Here is an 18,345-nt window from a genome sequence, read left to right on the forward strand (position 1 = left end):
TTGAGCAGGGAGTGCTCCCATGAGGCTGGGTTGCAGGCACAGGCCCTGTGTTTGTATTGCAGCCTAATACCTCAGAGTTACAGACACACTAGCCAAGGGGACATAGCCTGGGGGAAGGAAGGCCCTGAGAGGAACATTTTTTCCCTTTGGACTCTTGCATCCCTCAGTACCCTGCTGCATTACTTGTGCTGGGTGAAATCCACCCCCTGGGGCTTGAGCAGCATGTGGAAAATTCCTAGGTCTCCCCTGGCTCAGAGCTGCTGCGCTAAGACCTGGCCCTTCCTTTTTATTGTTGCAGATGTTTCAAGAAGCTCTTTGTGTAGCTGAAGCAAAGTGAGTGCTGGCTCCTTTGCAGGTGCTTGTGCAGGGACATAGGTCTCGGCGTGGCCCAGGGAAATGACTTTGTAGCCCTGCTCTTTGCTTTGGATTTTTTAATGTGGTATTGTCTCTCTATGGCACCTTCCCTTTAGTGGTTTTCAGGCCTGTAAATATGGGTCCGTTGTACCAAAGGACTAGGTAGCCTAATGGGTAACGTCTCTGGTTTGAACTGCCAACTCTTACTGGGGTTATACTTTTATTAAATGTGTAGGCAGACTGCGCCGTCACTGTGCTTCTAGATTAGCTCATCCTTGAACCACGGCTGTAAAGGGAAAAAAATCCAAAATGTTTCCCACATCAATAGATCCAAGCTGGAAAATAAACATTTCAGCCCTGTAGAGATGCCTGTGCAATCCACTGGCAAAGCGCGTGTCATGTCCCCCTCAACTGGCTGGCCCCTATAAGGATAATGGCCTACTACTGCTATTGCTGTTAAGTTACTCCTTTAACTCAGGTGGTTGAGGTTCATTAGGTAGAGCTGAAGATTTGGGACTGAAACCCTGCTGAAGACCTATGAGGCAGGGTTTATTACATCTCCACTCGGTTAGAAAAGGGTTAACTTGTTACGTTTAAAGGGCAACATGCAGATATGGTAATTTGGTCTCCCCTTTTGTGATTGACTGCGGCTTGGTCTACACGACATACTTACTTCAGTCTAACTATGTCGCTCAGAGGCATGAAAAATCCACACCCCAGAGCGATGTATCTATGCCAACCTTCACCCACCCATGTAGACAGTGTTGTCTTGGTGGGAGAGCTTCTCCGGCCGCATAGCTACCTCCTCTCCCGTTGGCTTAGAGCATCTTCACCAGGTGTGCAACCGCGGTGGAGCTGCGCCGACGTAACTTTGTAGTGTAGACCTGCCCTAACTCACTCCTGGGAGCTTTAAACTGAGGAGCGGCAGCTCCACGTGTCACATTAGCCACCCAGCAGGGCATAAAGTCTAGTGGTTACGAACTGACACTCACCCGCTTTTCGGTCCTTTCTCTGCCCTTGAGAAAGGTGCTTCACCTCTCTGTGCCACAGTTTCCTCAAGTGTAAATGGGGGGTTGTATTCATTGCACAAGCGGCTTTATTAACTAAAAGCTCAATCTTGCCAGCCCATTATTTAGTCAATGGGAGGTGTTTCATGTACCTAGGGCTCACAGAATAACATGGCTGCCTCTTGAGCTATCAAGGGCCAGATCCTCAGCTGGTGTAAATCCTCTAGCTCTACTGACTTTACACCGCTGAAAATTTGGCCCCACATCATCATAGAGCTGAACTCTTCATTTTCCTAATTAGGGTTTTTTATTAAAACCCGTGAGATGTGCTGGCTCAGATGTGGTGTCAAGATCCCCGCTGTGTTTATTGACATCCTAGAGGGGAGGGATCATAGTGACACACTGTATTGTTATTTCTACACAGCTGCCTCCGTGAATCCAAATCAAATGGAGGACAGGTCCATCAATGGCTATTAGCCAGGCCGGGCAGGGATGGTGTCCCTAGCCTCTGTTTGCCAGAAACTGGGAATGGGCAACAGGGGATGGATCACTTGATGAGTCCCTGTTCTGTTCATTCCCTCTGGGGCACCTGGCATTGGCCACTGTCAGCAGACAGGATATTGGGCTAGATGGACCATTGGTTTAATCCAGTATGGCCAATCTTACGATAACAGGGGTGCAGCCAGGCCAAATTTGAGTGTGTGGCCATGCAACCCATGCACCAGGTCACAACACCAGTCATGCAAATTTGGCCTGGCTGGCCACCCCTCAGCAAGGGCCAAACCTGAGCAGCACTGCAATCCTGAAGGTCACAACACTGGGAGATGGGACCCGACCGAGTCCAGCCAACCCCATGGGACAGGAATGGCAGGAGACACCCCCACAGTGATGGTATGCACAGCGTGCCTAGTTAGTACTTATTACATTAATGTGTGTATTATATATTGTGGATACGAAATATGTAGTAAACCAGATGTTTTTGCATTAAAGCTATTTACTGGGTCACGACGGGCCGCCAAGGTTACGAATGGGTCCTGAGCCCAGCCAGATGGAGAACCACTGGTCTAGGCGGACCTGAATTCAGTTCAGTATTTTGGTGCATCAGGATCCAGGATGTAGGTGGCCCCTCTGCTACTCATGAGGAAGTAGCGAGTCCCAAGTGAATTGCTTTTATTCAGTTATTACACCAAGAACATAGTGGATGAAATAGCTCACTCAGAGTCTGGCGTCTCCTTGTGTCACCCTAGCCTGTGTCCTCTCGCCTCCGCACCTCCTGTTGGATACAGGCAGTGCCCACAAGACGGCCCTAAGCTGCAGTCTCCACTGCAAGGACTGGGGCTGGTTATCTCTGATTCTATGAACCAATGACCCAGATGTCTCATGCCCCCCGCCATGGGGGAACTGTCTGTGCCGTCCATAGTGTGCTACAGGACAGGTCTTCTCTTGTGGATTTGCTGGCTCCAAGCCTGCACTGCAGCATCTACACTGCACAGCAGACCTGGATTTACAATTGCTGGACACAGATCTCAGAGCCATGCGAAGGCATCCACACTGCACTGCACAGACCTTCTGACTCGAGTCTGTGGCTTGAGCTGTGTGTCCACACTGCAAAGTGATAGGGTTTGGACTCGGGCTCTGACCCACCCTCCTAGCCAGGTCCTAGGCCTTGAGTACTTGCTGATTTGTGTGTGGATGGAAGCGGGGCTTGGACTCAAACCTGAGTCAGAGCCCAGCCTTGGAAGGCATCCTCCTTTGGTGTGCTTTCTCCAGGGTGGAACAAGATGGAATTTACCCTTCTCTGAGCCAGCATGTGTGAATCTACCCCCCTCCTCTGGATGACACTATTTATGAGAGTCAGATTGTCCTTGCCAAATTCCAGTTTAATTACCCTCTGCACCTCCCTCCATGCCTTTTCCTCCTGGTTACAACTGGATCTGCTGTCCTTCTTCACTTCCTTTCCTTAACCGCTGCACTGCCTTGCTAGTGGCTCCATTTCAGTGGTTGGGTGGATGATCTCCACACAGTAACAACCCCCCTGTTATGAATCGTAGGGTCTGAATGGTCACATCAGTTGGGGCTATTAAACCGCGTGTTCCCACACTGCATGAATGAGAGTTTAAGTGTCTCATTAAAATGCCCTGCAAAAATCTGAGGAACCAGACACATGCACAGGCCAGATGTGGCAGAGTCAGCCTCTGCAGTGCCCCCTGGTTGCCCACTGTGACATTACTCACCCTGCCTCAGTTTACCTCCTTTCTTGGTTGACCGCTGCCTCCCACGTGGTCTGAATTACCCCTCACTCGAAGTTCCACCCCTCCCAGGAAACCGACGTTCCCAAACAAATATAACAAAAACAGCAGAAGATCCTCAGTCTCAGTCTTGGGCTGGGCCCCATCCTTCTACTTGGGTTTAGCTAGTTACCCCCACCAGCAGTCCCTGCCTCAGGCCTGCCTTTCCTCCGAGGAGACACTCCCAGGCACTGGTCTCTCTCTGCCCCGGACACACACTTAGACAACAGTCCCGAGGGCAGCATGAAGAGAAGGGCCTTGGCCCCTCATGGGCTCAGCACCCAGTTCTTCCTGCTCCTCTCTTGGCCCTTCCTCCAGGAGCCTCCCCTCTTCCAGGGCCAGTCCCCAGAGCTTTCCACAGCTCCTTGCACTAACTGAGCAATCTCGCCCTTTGTTGGCATTGCAGGACCCCTTCCCAGCTGGGCTTAGTAACTGACTAGGGCTGCCTGCTCCCTAACTGTGGCGGGGTGACGACTCACCAACACGGCGCCTCCTGCTGGTCATCCAGGGAATTAGCTCTTCCAGCCCAGAGCGCCCTCTGCAGGCCGGTGTCTCACCTGCCACTGGCCCCCATGACCCTCCTGGACCCTGGTGCCCTTCTATGTCAGGATTCTGCCCCCACAATAACCCCAATCTGGGTGTCCCCATGCAGGGGAACCCCCAACCCTCTATCTTCACCTTGCCTCAGTGGCTACTGCCCATTATCGTCTAGCCCCCACTTCCTGGGGCAGACTGCAGTTTGTAAACCACTCATCATTGGCAAGGGGGGTTGGACCAGCTGCCTCTGCCTATATCTGGGCTGCCCCTCTGCAACCCCAGTACTTCTTGTGGGCCCTTAACTCGGCCTGCAGCCTGGGGCTTAGCTAGACTGGAGCTCCCCAGCTCCCTCTGCCCTTCCCCAGCACTGCTCCACCCTAGGTACCTGCCTCAGCTTCCCAGGCAGCCAGGCCCTTCTCTCTCATGCAGCTAGAGAGAGAGTGTGTCCTTCTGGCCCACCGACTTCTTATACGGGCCAGCTGGGCCCTGACTGCACTGGCTACAGCTGTGGCTGCTTCCCCACCAGCCCAGCTTTTCCCCTGCTCCAGCCCTCTCCGAGGGCTGTTTTCACCCCTTCAGGGCAGGATGGGGTGACCCCCCCCGCTACATTAGCCAATCGGGATCAGCTGGGGGAGGTGATCTGTCACAGGTGGGCCTGGACCCGACTCTCCCTAAAGGGCCAGCCAGCCTGTGGCCAGCCAGGCCTCTCCCTTTGCATACAGTCCAGTGAAACAGCAGGCGGAGGAATCTCAGCTCCCAGAAAAGCCTGCATGCCAGCAGCTTCCTCAAGGGCTGGTGCGTCTGGGAGAGCCCCTCTGCCAGCCTTTCCTGCACTTGGTCCTGCAGAGCCAGGCACTATTGCCGCCATGGCCCCTTCCCGGAGTGAGGCCCCTGCAATGCACCCCTGGTCCCACGGGCCAAGGAGTGGGGAACACGGGTGGCAGCGGTGCTCGGCTGCACTGGCAATGCACCGAGGGACTGGGGAGTGGATCAGAGCACCCCTTGGTCCCCTGTCCTGCGCCTGGCGCAGGCTATTCCATCCCCTCCGTCTCCTCTGACTGTACAGTCGAGCGCTCAGAGGCCCATCCCCAGCAGGGCCAGCTCGCCCCACGATCCCAGCCGGAGGTGCTGCTGGCAGCCAAGGCCCATCTCAGGCTGAAGTGCTGCAGGTGTCTTTTATTTGTGCCTCTTCTTTTCAGCCAGCGGAGGAGAGGGAGAACCAGCAACCAACAGGCAGGCAGGTGACAGTTAATGGGGCTGGGCTGATGAAGGAGGCTGGCATCCTCTTACTGATGGGGCTTTGTGCACTGAGGGCAGAGCTGCAGGGTCTCCTCTGCCCATTGCTCCCCCGTAGAGACAACCCGCTGCCTCCAGTCCCAGATCCCTCCTGCCCCGCTGTTCCTCTTCTCCACTCACCCAAGATCCTGGCACCACCTCTGCCATGACCCTTAGGCCAGGAGAGAGAAGGACCTGGCTCAGCCCGGCGTGTCCATTACGCCGGCTGCTTTGCCACCTCCTGGTTGGGAAATCCAAGCTTCCTCTGGTGAATTCAGGGGAGAGGAGGAGGAAAATCAGGGGCTCTATTTCAGATTTCGGTGAGAGGGGGGGCAACTTTAACTGTGTTTCCAGGGGCTATGTAGCAGTAGGCACCTGAAAACTCTACTTTGTATGTGGTCTGTAGGAGCCTGAAAACTCTAGTTTTCTAGCAGATAACGTAACAATTAACTGACAGGAGCCCTGTATCTAATTCCTATATAAAAGAAAGAACATTTAAATAACCATTAGCCCCACGCAACTTGAATATAACATGTTCTGACATCTTGTGGCAGTCACTGAAGGGACACCGATTAGGTTTAAAATTGTAATGTCTATTCTTACTTTGTTACTAACTCTGCAGAGAGAGAGAGACCCCGTCAGGACTCCTGGGTTCTAGCCCAGCTCTGGGATGGGAGTGGGGTGTAGTGGGTTACAGTAGGGGCAGGTACATCTGGGTTCTATATAAGAACAACAGAATGGCCATACTGGGTAAGACCAGTGGTCCATCTAGCCCAGTATCCTGTCTTCTGACAGTGGCCAGTGCCTGGTGCCCCAGAGGGAATGAACAGAACAGGGAATCATCTAGTGATCCATCCCGTTGTCCAGTCCCAGCTTCTGGCAAACAGAGGCTAGGGACACCACCCCTGCCCATTCTGGCTAATAGCCATTGATGGACTTGTCCTCTATGAACTTGTCTAGTTCTTTTTTGAATCCTGTTATAGTTTTGGCCTTCACAACATCCTCTGACAAAGAGTTCTATGGATTGGACTGTGAAGATATATTTTCTTTTGTTTGTTTTAAATCTGCTGCCTATTAATTTCATTTGGTGACCCCTAGTTCTTGTGTTATGAGGAGGAGTAAATAACACTTCCTTATTTACCTTCTCCACATCAGCCATGATTCTATAGATTCAGTCATATCCTCCTTTACTCACCTCTTTTCCAAGCAGAAAAGTCCCAGTCTTATTAATCTCTCCTCATATAGCACTTGTTCCATATCCCTAATTATTTTTGTTTCTCTTTTCTGAACCTTTTCCAAATCCAATATACAGAAGCTCTCTGACTTACATTTTACGTAAGTAGGGAACGTATCTCCGACAATTACAAAAAAAAAAGCGTACAGAACTTTTTCTGTAAATCCAGATTTCTGTAAATCGGGTTTGCGTAACCCGAGGAGTGTCTGTATCTCTTTTGAGATGTGGTGATCACATCTGCACACAGTATTTATGATGTGGGCGTACCGTGGATTTATATAGAGCAACATGATATTTTCTGTCTTATTATCTATCCCTTATTATCCCTTTCCTAATGATCCCTAACATTCTGTTCGTTTTTTTGACTGCACTGCACATTGAGTCCATGTTCTCGGAGGACTAGCCACAATGACTCCAAGAGCAATTTCTTGAAAGGTAACAGCTAATCTAGCCCCCCATCATCTTGTATGTATAGTTGGGATTATATTTTCCAATGTGCATTACTTTGCATTTATCAACACTGAATTTCATCTGCCATTTTGTTGCCCAGTCACCCAGTTTTGAGAGGTCCCTTGTAACTCTTCTCAGTCAGCTTTGGACTTAACTATCTTGAATAATTTTGTATCATCTGCAAATTTTGCCACCTCACTGTTATCCCCTTTTTCCAGCTCAGTTGTGAACAGCCCTGGGCCCAATACAGACCCTGGGGGGACACCATTTACCTCAATCGGCTATGAAATACTGACCATTTATTCCTACCTTTTGCTTTCTATCTTTTAACTGGAGCGCCTGACAATGCTTTCAGGATCATCTAAGGATCTTTAATTTACTGTAATGAGAAGCCTTTTGTTATCTCAATCACCCTGCCTCTGCTTATAAACAAACTCCCTGCCCCAAGGGCAGAAGTTGTTAGCAGCAGAGAACAAATCAAAGTCCACACTCAAGCTCTCTCTGGGGGCTGGGGCATGTGCTGTGAGCAGACCTCTGGTTCAAAACCTGGGGGGGAGGAGCTCCCCCAAAGTGGTGCCCCTGCAGGAAGACTAGGATTAGGGGTCCAAAGAACATGCCTGGGCAGATGCCATTGGCTCCACCAGGGAAGATTTGGGACAGACAGCCTTTGTGGAGGAAGTGAAGCTCTGAGGAAAGTTTTGAAAATAGCAGAGGCCTGTTAGATCGAGGGTGGAGGCCTGGCAGACCAACCGACTGACACAGCAGCATGAAAAGTACTAAGGGCTGGAATCTCAGCTGGTGTCAATCAGCAGAGCTCATCCATTGAAGACTTGGAGCTATGCTGATCAACAGCAGCCGGGGATCTGGCCTACGTGATTAATACGACATTTTAAGTTGGGTTTCAAACCAACAAATCTAACATTGTTTCATCTCTCCTCCCCTGCCAGGCCTTTCATGCCCCAGGATAAGTTTGTTTTCCTGCCTTTTACTTTCCAGCACCTTAGTGCAAATTCAGCTGCTCTCATGGGAGGAATGATCAGGCTTCCAGCCTATCACAAAAGACAGAGAGCATAATATGCTGCCAACAGCCATGGTTCTTTAAGCCACGTCTCCATACAGCACCTAAGACTTTATTGTCCAAATTCTGGTCTGTTGAAGCCAATGGTAAAACTCCCATTGGCTTCAACAAGACAGGGTCTAGCCCTTCATGTGCAAAGTGTTGTGGAGATATTGACTAGTCCACGGTAGGTAAAAACTGATTTCTCCCTTTTACAGATAGGGAAGCTGAGAGACATAGAGATTAGGAGACTTGCCCAAGGCCTGACCGCAAAACTGGGATTAGAACTCAGGACATCACGCCTCCCGGGCTCAGATACATCCCATGTGGCACCCTCTTTCTCTTCTCTATATACACTTTTATGAATCCATCCATGGCAATGAAAAGCAGCGCTGGGTTTGTATCTTTTAATAGAGCACGTGGGTGGCTGTGAAAGGGAAGGGTCAAAGTCACTCCTATTTCTCCTGGAGGGTGTTATCCCCCGGCAGGTGAAGACTCTTGCTCCTGGAGGATTTGCTGCTCTTGGCCTTCAGCAGCATGGCCTGGCTGTTGGGTAGGATTCCCTCTTGGAAGACAGCATCACCACCCAGCAGTAGCTTCTGGAAGTCCTTGTTACGGCGGATGGCAAGCCACAGATGCCGCGGCATGATACATCTCCTCGGGTCGTCCTGAGTGGCGTTCCCAGCCAGTGCCAAGAGCTCAGCGGTCAGGTACTCAATCACAGCAGCCAGGTAAATCAGTGCTCCACCTTTGATCCGCTTGACGCAGTGTCCTTGACGCAGCATCTTCTCTATATGGTCCACAGGGAACTGCAACTTCTCCCGAGAAAACTGGGACTTGGAGTTTGCCTGAGGTGCCTCCCTGCTCTTCCCCGGCCCAGACATGGTTGCAAATTCCTGCGGCTCAGTGGCTTTCCCTGCAGTAAACAGCAAGAAGAGCGAAACAGGCTCAGACTGAGGATTCAACACTATGGTGGTGGGGAGAAGGGAGGGAGGAAGGATGGCAACCTTACATTTTGATTTGTCAGGTATGAACCAATGGGAAGCAAGATCCTTTATTAGCCAATGGGGATATTTCCTTTCTTTATGATGTCATTTTCATTAACAGCCTGTTGACCTTTGCAGCTTCAAGGGAGAGGTGGAGACGAACGTAGGTCTTTTTAGAAAAGCTCTTGTGTAATATGATCTTAATTTACAGGATAATTCCTTTAACTCATCCCGTTTACACACATCATGTGCAGAGGGGTGGGAAGATGTTGTCTTCCACTAGCAAACACTTCCTTCTCAGACACGGACCAGCAGGGGTTCTTCCCTGAGCACTCCTAGCTGATGGGCACTCATTGAGCTACACAACCTGGAGATGGAAAAGACCAGGTTGTAAACACTCCCAAAGGACCTTGCCCATCCTCCCTGTGTGGATATAAGGTGGCCTCCTCCCAACCTTCAGGAACAAGCCCCAGAAACACCTTTATACCAGATGCAACGTGCCAGATCGACAGCTCTGGATCCTCAGCGAAAAGGTACAAAGCTGGAGGGGCACAATAGCCTATATTTCCCCATGCCAAGATGCCTCAGTACTGGCCCATGAAGCGTCGGTGCCGACTCCGTGGGTGCTCCGGGGCTCAAGCACCCATGGAAAAAAAATAGGGGGTGTTCTGCACCCACAAGCCACAGCTGTTCAGCGAGGCTGACGTCTGGCGGGAGGTGCTCAGGGGCGGGCGGAGAGTAGTGAGTGGCATGTGGGAGGCCTCGGGGGAAGGGTAGGACTGAGAGTGGGAAGAGGCAGAGCAAGGGCCAGGCCTTGGAGGAGGGGCTCAGAAGGGGCAGGAAGAAGTGGAGTACAAAACTACTCAAGATAGTTAAGACTCAGGCAGACTGCGAAGAGCTACAAAGGGATCTGTCAAAACTGGGTGAATGGGTAACAAAATGGCAGATGAAATTCAATGTTGATAAATGCAAAGTAATGTACATTGGAAAACATAATCCCAACTGTACATAAACAAGTATGGGGTCTAAATTAGCTGTTACCACTCAAGAAAGAGATCTTGGAGTCAGTGGACAATTCTCTGAAAACATCCACTCAATGCACAGCAGCAGTCAAAAAAGCAAACAGAATGTCGGGAATCATTGAGAAAGGGAGAGATAATAAGACCGAAAATATCATGTCGCCTCTATATAAAAGCCTACAAGGAGTGGAAGATGGGCGGGATTAGCAAGGAAAGCTACCTTATTGAGGTCAGAACACGTAGGGATAAAGTGAGAAAGACTAAAAGCCACATAGAGTTAGACCTTGCAAGGGGAATTAAAACCAATAGTAAAAGGTTCTATAGCCACATAAATAAGAAGAAAACAAAGAAAGAAAGAAGAAGTGGGACCGCTAAACACTGAGGATGGAGTGGAGGTTAAGGATAATCTAGGCATGGCCCAATATCTAAATAAATACTTTGCCTCAGTCTTTAATGAGGCTAATGAGGAGTTTAGGAATAACGGTAGGATGACAAATGGGAATGAGGATATGAAGGTGGATATTACCACATCTGAGGTAGAAGCCAAACTCAAACAGCTTAATGGGACAAAATCAGAGGGCCCAGATAATCTTCATCCAAGAATATTAAAGGAACTGGCTCATGAAATTGCAAGCCCATTAGCAAGAATTTTTGATGAATCAGTAAACTCAGGGGTTGTACCGTACGACTGGAGAATTGCTAACATAGTTCCTATTTTTAAGAAAGGGCAAAAAGGTGATCCGAGTAACTATAGGCATGTTAGTTTGACATCTGTAGTATGTAAAGTCTTGGAAAAAAATTTGAAGGAGAAAGTAGTTAAGGACATTGAGGTCAGTGGTAATTGGGACAAAATACAACATCGTTTTACCAAAGGTAGATCGTGCTAAACCAACCTGATCTCCTTCTTTGAGAAGGTAACAGATTTCCTAGACAAAGGAAATGCAGTGGATCTAATTTACGTCGATTTCAGTAAGGCATTTGACACAGTTCCACATGGGGAATTATTAGTTAAATTTGAAAAGATGGGGATCAATATGAAAATTGAAAGGTGGATAAGGAACTGGTTAAAGGGGAGACTACAACGGGTCGTACTGAAGGGTGAACTGTCAGGCTGGAAGGAGGTTACTAGTGGAGTTCTTCAGGGATCAGTTTTGGGACCAATCTTATTTAACCTTTTTATTACTGACCTTGGCACAAAAAGCTGGAGTGCGCTAATAAAGTTTGCGGATGACACAAAGCTGGGAGGTATTGCTAACACAGAGAAGAACCGGGATATCATACAGGAAGATCTGGATGACCTTGTAAACTGGAGTAATAGTAATGGGATGAAATTTAATAGTGAAAAGTGCAAGGTCATGCATTGAGGGATTAATAACAAGAATTTTAGTTATAAATTGGGGACACTTCAGTTGGAAGCAACAGAGGAGGAGAAGGACCTCGGAGTATTGGTTGATCACAGGATGACTATGAGCTGCCAATGTGATATGGCCATTAAAAAAGCTAATGCGGTTTTAGGATGCATCAGGCGAGGTATTTCCAGCAAAGATAAGGAGGTGTTAGTACCGTTATATAAGGCACTGGTGAGACCTCATCTGGAATACTGTGTGCAGTTCTGGTCTCCCATGTTTAAGAAGGATGAATTCAAACTGGAACAGGTTCAGAGACGGGCTACTACGATGATCCGAGGAATGGAAAACCTGTCATATGAAAGGAGACTCAAAGAGCTTGGCTTGTTTAGCCTAACCAAAAGAAGGTTGAGGGGGGATATAATTGCTCTTTATAAATATATCAGAGGGATTAATATTAGGGAGGGAGAGGAATTATTTAAGCTTAGTACCAATGTAGACACAAGAACAAATGGATATAAACTGGACACTAGGAAGTTTAGACTTGAAATTAGATGAAGGTTTCTAACCATTAGAGGAGTGAAGTTCTGGAACAGCCTTCCAAGGGGAGTAGTGGGGGCAAAAGACATATCTGGCATCAAGACTAAGCTTGATAAGTTTATGGAGGGGGTGATATGATGGGATAGCCTAATTCTGGCAATTAATCAAAGATCAGTTGCCAAATTATCAGCAGGTAAGTATGCCCAGTGGTCTGGGATGGGATGTTAGATGGGATGGGATCTGAATTACTATAAAGAATTCTTTCCTGAGTGTCTGGCTGGTGAGTCTTGCCCACATGCTCAGGGTTTAGCTGATCGTCATATTTGGAATCGGGAAGGAATTTTCCTCCAGGGCAGATTGGCAGAGGCCCGGGAGGTTGTTCGCCTTCCTCTGCAGCATGGGGCACGGGTCACTTGCTGGAGGATTGCCTGCAGCTTGAGGTCTTCAAACCACAATTTGAGGATTTCAGTAACTCAGACATAGGTTAGGGGTTTGTTATAGAAGTGGATGGGTGAGGTTCTGTGGCCTGCTTTGTGCAGGAGGTCAGACTAGATGATCATAATGGTCCCTTCTGACCTTAAAGTTTATGAGTTTATGAGTCTAAATCCATGGTACGCCCACATCTTGAATACTGTGTGCAGATGTGGTTGCCCCATCTCAAAAAAGATGTATTGGAATTGGAAAAGGTTCAGAAAAGGGCAACAAAAATGATTAGAGGTATGGAACAGCTGCTGTATGAGGAGAGATTAATAAGACTGAGACTTTTCAGCTTGGAAAAGAGGCGACTAAGGGGGGATATGACAGAGATCTATAAAATCATGAGTGGTGTGGAGAAAGTAAATAAGGAAAAGTTATCTATTCCTTCTCATAATATGAGAACTAGGGATCTCCAAATGAAATTAATAGGTAGCAGGTTTAAAACAAACACAAGAAAGTATTTTTTTACACAATGCACAGTCAGCCTGTGGAACTCCTTGCCAGAGGATGTTGTGAAGACCAAAACCATAACAGGGTTAAAAAAAGAACTAGAAAAGTTAATGGAGGACAGGTTAATCAATGGCCATTAGCCAGGCTGGGCAGGGATGGTGTCCCTAGCCTCTGTTCGCCAGAAGCTGGGATTGGGTGACAGGAGATGGATCACTTGAGGATTCCCTGTTCTGTTCATTTCCTTTGGGGCACCTGCCATTGGCCACTGTCAGAGGACAGGATACTGGGCTTGATGGACCTTTGGTCTGATCCAGTAAGGACGTTCTTATGCGAGCAGGAAGAAGCGGAGTGGGGGCACGGCCTTGGGAGAGGGAGGATCAGGGGTGGGAAGAGGCAGAGTGAGGGCAGGGCCTCAGGGCGGGGACGGAGCAGCCACCGGGAAAAGTAAAAGTCAGTGCAATAAAAGTCACCAACAATAAAGACTGCCATGGGCAGCGCGTATTGTAGGCTGGGGCAGCCTATGGCACCCCAAATAGCCCAGCGTGGCCCCTGTGCTTGCCCTTCCCCCTTGGCCCTCGAGCCCAGGCAGGGTAGCTGCTCCTCTTCAGGAAAGCGTGCTGGGGCTGGGGCTAGGGCTAGGGACTTGGGGTGCTGGGGAGTCCCTGGGTGCTGGGGGCATGCTGCCTGGCTCTTGGGGGGGGCAGGGCTAGGGAGAACCGCATACTGCTTGCCTGGGGGGCTGCATGCTGCCTGCCTGGCACTTGGGGGGCACCCACCTGCTTGGGGGGGCGTGTGCTGCCTGCCAGGTGCTCTGGGGGGGGAGAAGGGGCTGGCAACTATAGGGGTGGGAGCTCTGGGCTCTGCTGGGGGAAGGGGGGTGGGAGGGGCAGGGCCAGCCAGGAGCTAGTCTCTGCAAGCTGATGGGTCCACCGCCACTCATGAAGACCGCACAGTTAGAACGTGGTTAACATTCTGCTGCTGATGCCTGAGATGGACTAAAATGCGGCGAACTCTCACCCACTCTCCAGGACCAGCGCTAGAGTCTTTCGTGTCCTAGGCGCACGGCCATTTCGCCGCTCCCGCGGCTCCGGTGGAGCTGCCGCAGCCATTTCTGCAGAGGGTCCGTTGGTCCACGGCTCTGGTGGAGCTGCCGCAGCCGTGTCTGCAGGAAGTCCACCGGAGCCGCGCGGGACCAGCGGACCGTCCACAGGCACGACTGCGGCAGCTCCACCGGAGCCGCGCGGGACCAGCGGACCGTCCACAGGCACGACTGCGGCAGGTCCACCGGAGCTGCCTGCTGCCCCACCCCCACCCCGTAGCAAAATGCCGCCTCCCGAAAATCCTGGAGCCTGAGGCGATTGCCTAGTTCGCCTCAATGGAAGTGCTGGCCCTGCCACTCTCTGCCACTGCAGGGCTGACTGGAGTGAAAACCAGGAAAAACTTTGGAGCTCAGACGCTGCCTGTGCACAGGGAGTAAAGAGCAAGACGGTGCCACGTTAAAGTTCCCGCCACAATGAAGTTCAAGAAGAATCAAAGTTAAAGTAAGCTCAGACGGGTCCTGTGCAATATTGCCCCTGCTAGGCCAGACCAAACAATGACAGATGGGCATGGGGCATTAAACCTACTGTGAAGCCTGTGACAAAGTGGATTTTTCCTCCTTATTATGATGTATGCAAGCCTATGTGAGTCTTACTCTTTTACACAAACACTGTGCGTGCCTCAGTTTCCCTGTGAATTGCACCAGTGCCTAGGTGGTGGGGATAAGAGTGTGTGATTTTTGCTGAGACCCTCGGGGGCAGGTGAGGGTGTCCAGCTGCCTGCGCATAGGCGAGGAGGGGGATGCAACCAGGTGACACTTGCCCTGGAAGCGAGACAAAGACTAAGAGGAGGGGCAACGGGTGTGTCGGAGGTTGGGTTGCTGGAAGCTGGGCAGTCTCCTGTTTGGAACTCGGAGGGGGTTTCCAGGATGTCTGGCCCGGGATTGCCCAAGATGGACTTTGCTGAAACTCACTGATTTCTGTGCTAACAAGCTCTGTTCTACGCGGTATTCTTGCTGACTAATAAATCTTCTGTGTTACATGCTGGCTGAGAGTCACGGCTGGCTGCAGAGTTGGGATGCAAGGCCCTCTGGCTTCCCCAGGGGTCCTCTCCATGTGCACCCGCCAGGGTGAAGTGTGCGGTGTGAACGGGGGGAGGTGCTGAATGCTCTGAGGTCAGATTGGGAGGGCCGTAGCCAAGGGGTTTTTTTGCCCTGGACAGCCCTGAGGGGTCGCGCTACCCAGAGTCCTGGCTGGCTGCAGACAGAGCAGTTCCAGAGCATCGGGCCTGTGACTCCATCACAAAGCCCAAGATGAAAAGACACGTGGGAGGAAGGGTGGTTTTGTCATTAAGGCATAGGGCCAGCACTCAGGAGACCTGGTTTCAGTTACCGACTGTCACATATGTTTCCTCTGGGGCTTGCATGCATTGCTTAATCTCTCAGGGCTTCAATTTCCATTTGCATAATAAGCACATAAGAGTAGCCAGACTGGGTCAGACCAAAGGTCCATCCAGCCCAGTGTCCTGCCTTCCAACAGTGGCCAATGCCAGGTGCCCCACAAGCATAGGTGCCAACTCCATGGGTGCTCTGGGGCTGGAGCACCCACAGGCAGCCTCCCTATCAGCTCTCTCCCACCTACCCCCAGCGCCTCCCATCCCCCCCCAGCACCTCCCACTTGCCAGCAAGCTCTGCAGATCAGCGCCTCCCCCTCCCTGTCCGTGCCTCCTGCCCGCTGCAATCAGCTGTTTCACAGCATTTTCAGGAGGGGGGGGAGGGGAGAGGTGCGAGAACGCAGCACCGTCGGAGAGGGGCGGATCTGGGGGGGAAGAGATGGGGCGGAGCGGGGGTGAGAAGAGGCAGGGCGGGGTTGATGCCTTGGGGAAAGGGGTGGAGTGGGGCCTGGGGCAGAGCCAAGGGTTGAGCACCCGCTGGCACTTTGGAAAGTTGGCACCTGTGCCCAGAGGGAATGAACAGAACAGGGAATCATCAAGTGATCCATCCCCTGTTGCCCATTCCCAGCTTCTGGAAAACAGAGGCTAGAGACACCATCCCTGCCCATCCTGGCTAATAGCCATTAGTGGACCCATCCTCCATGAACATACCTAGTTCTTTTTTGAATGGTGATAACAGCCCCCATGGGGAATGTTGGTGCTTGTATAAGGATAAAATCATTTGTTTGTGAACTGCTTTGCTCCCTCTACGCTGAGCACCACAGGAGAGCCTGAAAATAAACCTGACTGTATTTGGGATCAAACACTAGAAGGAAGCTTGTATGGGAGAAGCGGAAGGAGACACATACCCATTGCAAAGCCCTACCCCCTGGCCAGTACATTATATCAATGAAACTGGAGATTTAAAACTGAAAGCAGGCAATCTTTTTCACACAATGCACACTTAGACTGTGGAACTGCCTGCCACATGGAATCCAAGAATGCAGTAAGATTCAAAGAGGAATTTGATGTTTGCATGGCTCACCAAGATAGTCAGAGTTTCTATAGTTAATGCTAACAAAGAAGGAAGGGAGCTAAACCTTGTGCTTCATGTTTTAAAACAGTGGTTCTCAACCAGGGGGATGCAGCGGTCTTCCAGGGGTACATCAGCTCATCCAGAGATTTGCCTAGTTTTACAACAGGTTACAGAAAAACACCACCAAAGTCAGGACAAACTAAAATTTCATACAGACAACATGAGACAGTCAGCGATGTTTCAGTAAGGATGCGCTGTGACAGTCTATGTTTTTATGTCTGATTTTGTAAGCAAGTAGTTTTTAAGCGAGCTGAACCTTGGGGTACACAAGACAAATCCCACTCCTGAAAGGGATCCAGTCGTGTGGAAAGGTTGAGAGCTACTGGTTTAGAACAATTTCCAACTATTGGAGAGGAGGATAAAACTCCTAATGGGGCAGATTATCCGACAGCTACTGTGGGGTTTCTTGCATCTTCCTCCGAAGCTGTCCGCTAACAGCGATGGTACTAAAGTTAGTTTAGTTAGTTTAGTAGTAAAGTTAGTTTAACTTCTGTATAAGAAGCGGTGGATGTGATATACCTAGACTTTAGTAAGGCATTTGATACGGTCTCGCATGATATTCTTACAGATAAACTAGGAAAGTACAATTTAGATGGGGCTACTATAAGGTGAGTGTATAACTGGCTGGATAACCATACGCAGAGAGTAGTTATTAATGGCTTCCCAATCCTGCTGGAAAGGTATAACAAGTGGGGTTCCGCAGGGGTCTGTTTTGGGACCGGCTCTGTTCAATATCTTCATCAACAATTTAGATGTTGGCATAGAAAGTACACTTATTAAGTTTGCGGACGATACCAAACTGGGAGGGATTGAAACGGCTTTGGAGGACAAGGTCAAAATTCAAAATGATCTGGACAAATTGGAGAAATGGTCTGAGGTAAACAGGATGAAGTTCAATAAAGATAAATGCAAAGTGCTCCACTTAGGAAGGAACAATCAGTTTCACACATACAGAATGGGAAGAGACTGTCTAGGAAGGAGTATGGCAGAAAGAGATTTAGGGGTCATAGCGGACCACAAGCTTAATATGAGTCAACAGTGTGATACTGTTGCAAAAAAAGCAAACGTGATTCTGGGATGCATTAACAGGTGTGTTGTAAACAAGACACGAGAAGTCATTCTTCCGCTCTCCTCTGCGCTGGTTAGGCCTCAACTGGAGTATTGTGTCCACTTCTGGGCACCGCATTTCAAGAAAGATGTGGAGAAATTGGAGAGGGTCCAGAGAAGAGCAACAAGAATGATTAAAGGTCTTGAGAACATGACCTATGAAGGAAGGCTGAAGGAATTGGGTTTGTTTAGTTTGGAAAAGAGAAGACTGAGAGGGGACATGATAGCAGTTTTCAGGTATCTAAAAGGGTGTCATCAGGAGGAGGGAGAAAACTTGTTCACCTTAGCCTCCAATGATAGAACAAGAAGCAATGGGCTTAAACTGCAGCAAGGGAGATTCAGGTTGGACATTAGGAAAAAGTTCCTAACTGTCAGGGTAGTTAAACACTGGAATAGATTGCCTAAGGAAGTTGTGGAATCTCCATCTCTGAAGATATTTAAGAGTAGGTTAGATAAACGTCTGTTAGGGATGGTCTAGACAGTATTTGGTCCTGCCATGAGGGCAGGGGACTGGACTTGATGACCTCTCAAGGTCCCTTCCAGTCCTAGAGTCTATGAGTCTATAAATCCCTGCTCTGATCCAAGGGGGTAGGTGCTGTGTTTTTGCTTTCAGGTGGCATGGAGACCCTGGGCTTGGGCCTCTTGGAACAGTG

General features: G+C 49.7%; 2 protein-coding genes across 4 annotated transcripts in view; both read right to left on the reverse strand.

The window, feature by feature from the left end:
• Nucleotides 1-18,345, reverse strand: part of LOC127045845 (zinc finger protein OZF-like) — a 265,245-nt gene that overhangs the window by 67,173 nt on the left and 179,727 nt on the right. The gene's annotated exons all lie outside the window — the stretch shown is intronic.
• Nucleotides 8,605-9,086, reverse strand: LOC127045942 (histone H2A-like). The gene has a single exon (XM_050942838.1). It carries the CDS (start codon nucleotides 9,084-9,086, stop codon nucleotides 8,658-8,660), a length of 429 nt encoding a protein of 142 aa, XP_050798795.1. The 3' UTR covers nucleotides 8,605-8,657.

This window comes from Gopherus flavomarginatus, chromosome 2, assembly GCF_025201925.1.
Source record: "Gopherus flavomarginatus isolate rGopFla2 chromosome 2, rGopFla2.mat.asm, whole genome shotgun sequence".
Classification (NCBI taxonomy): Eukaryota; Metazoa; Chordata; order Testudines; family Testudinidae; genus Gopherus; species Gopherus flavomarginatus.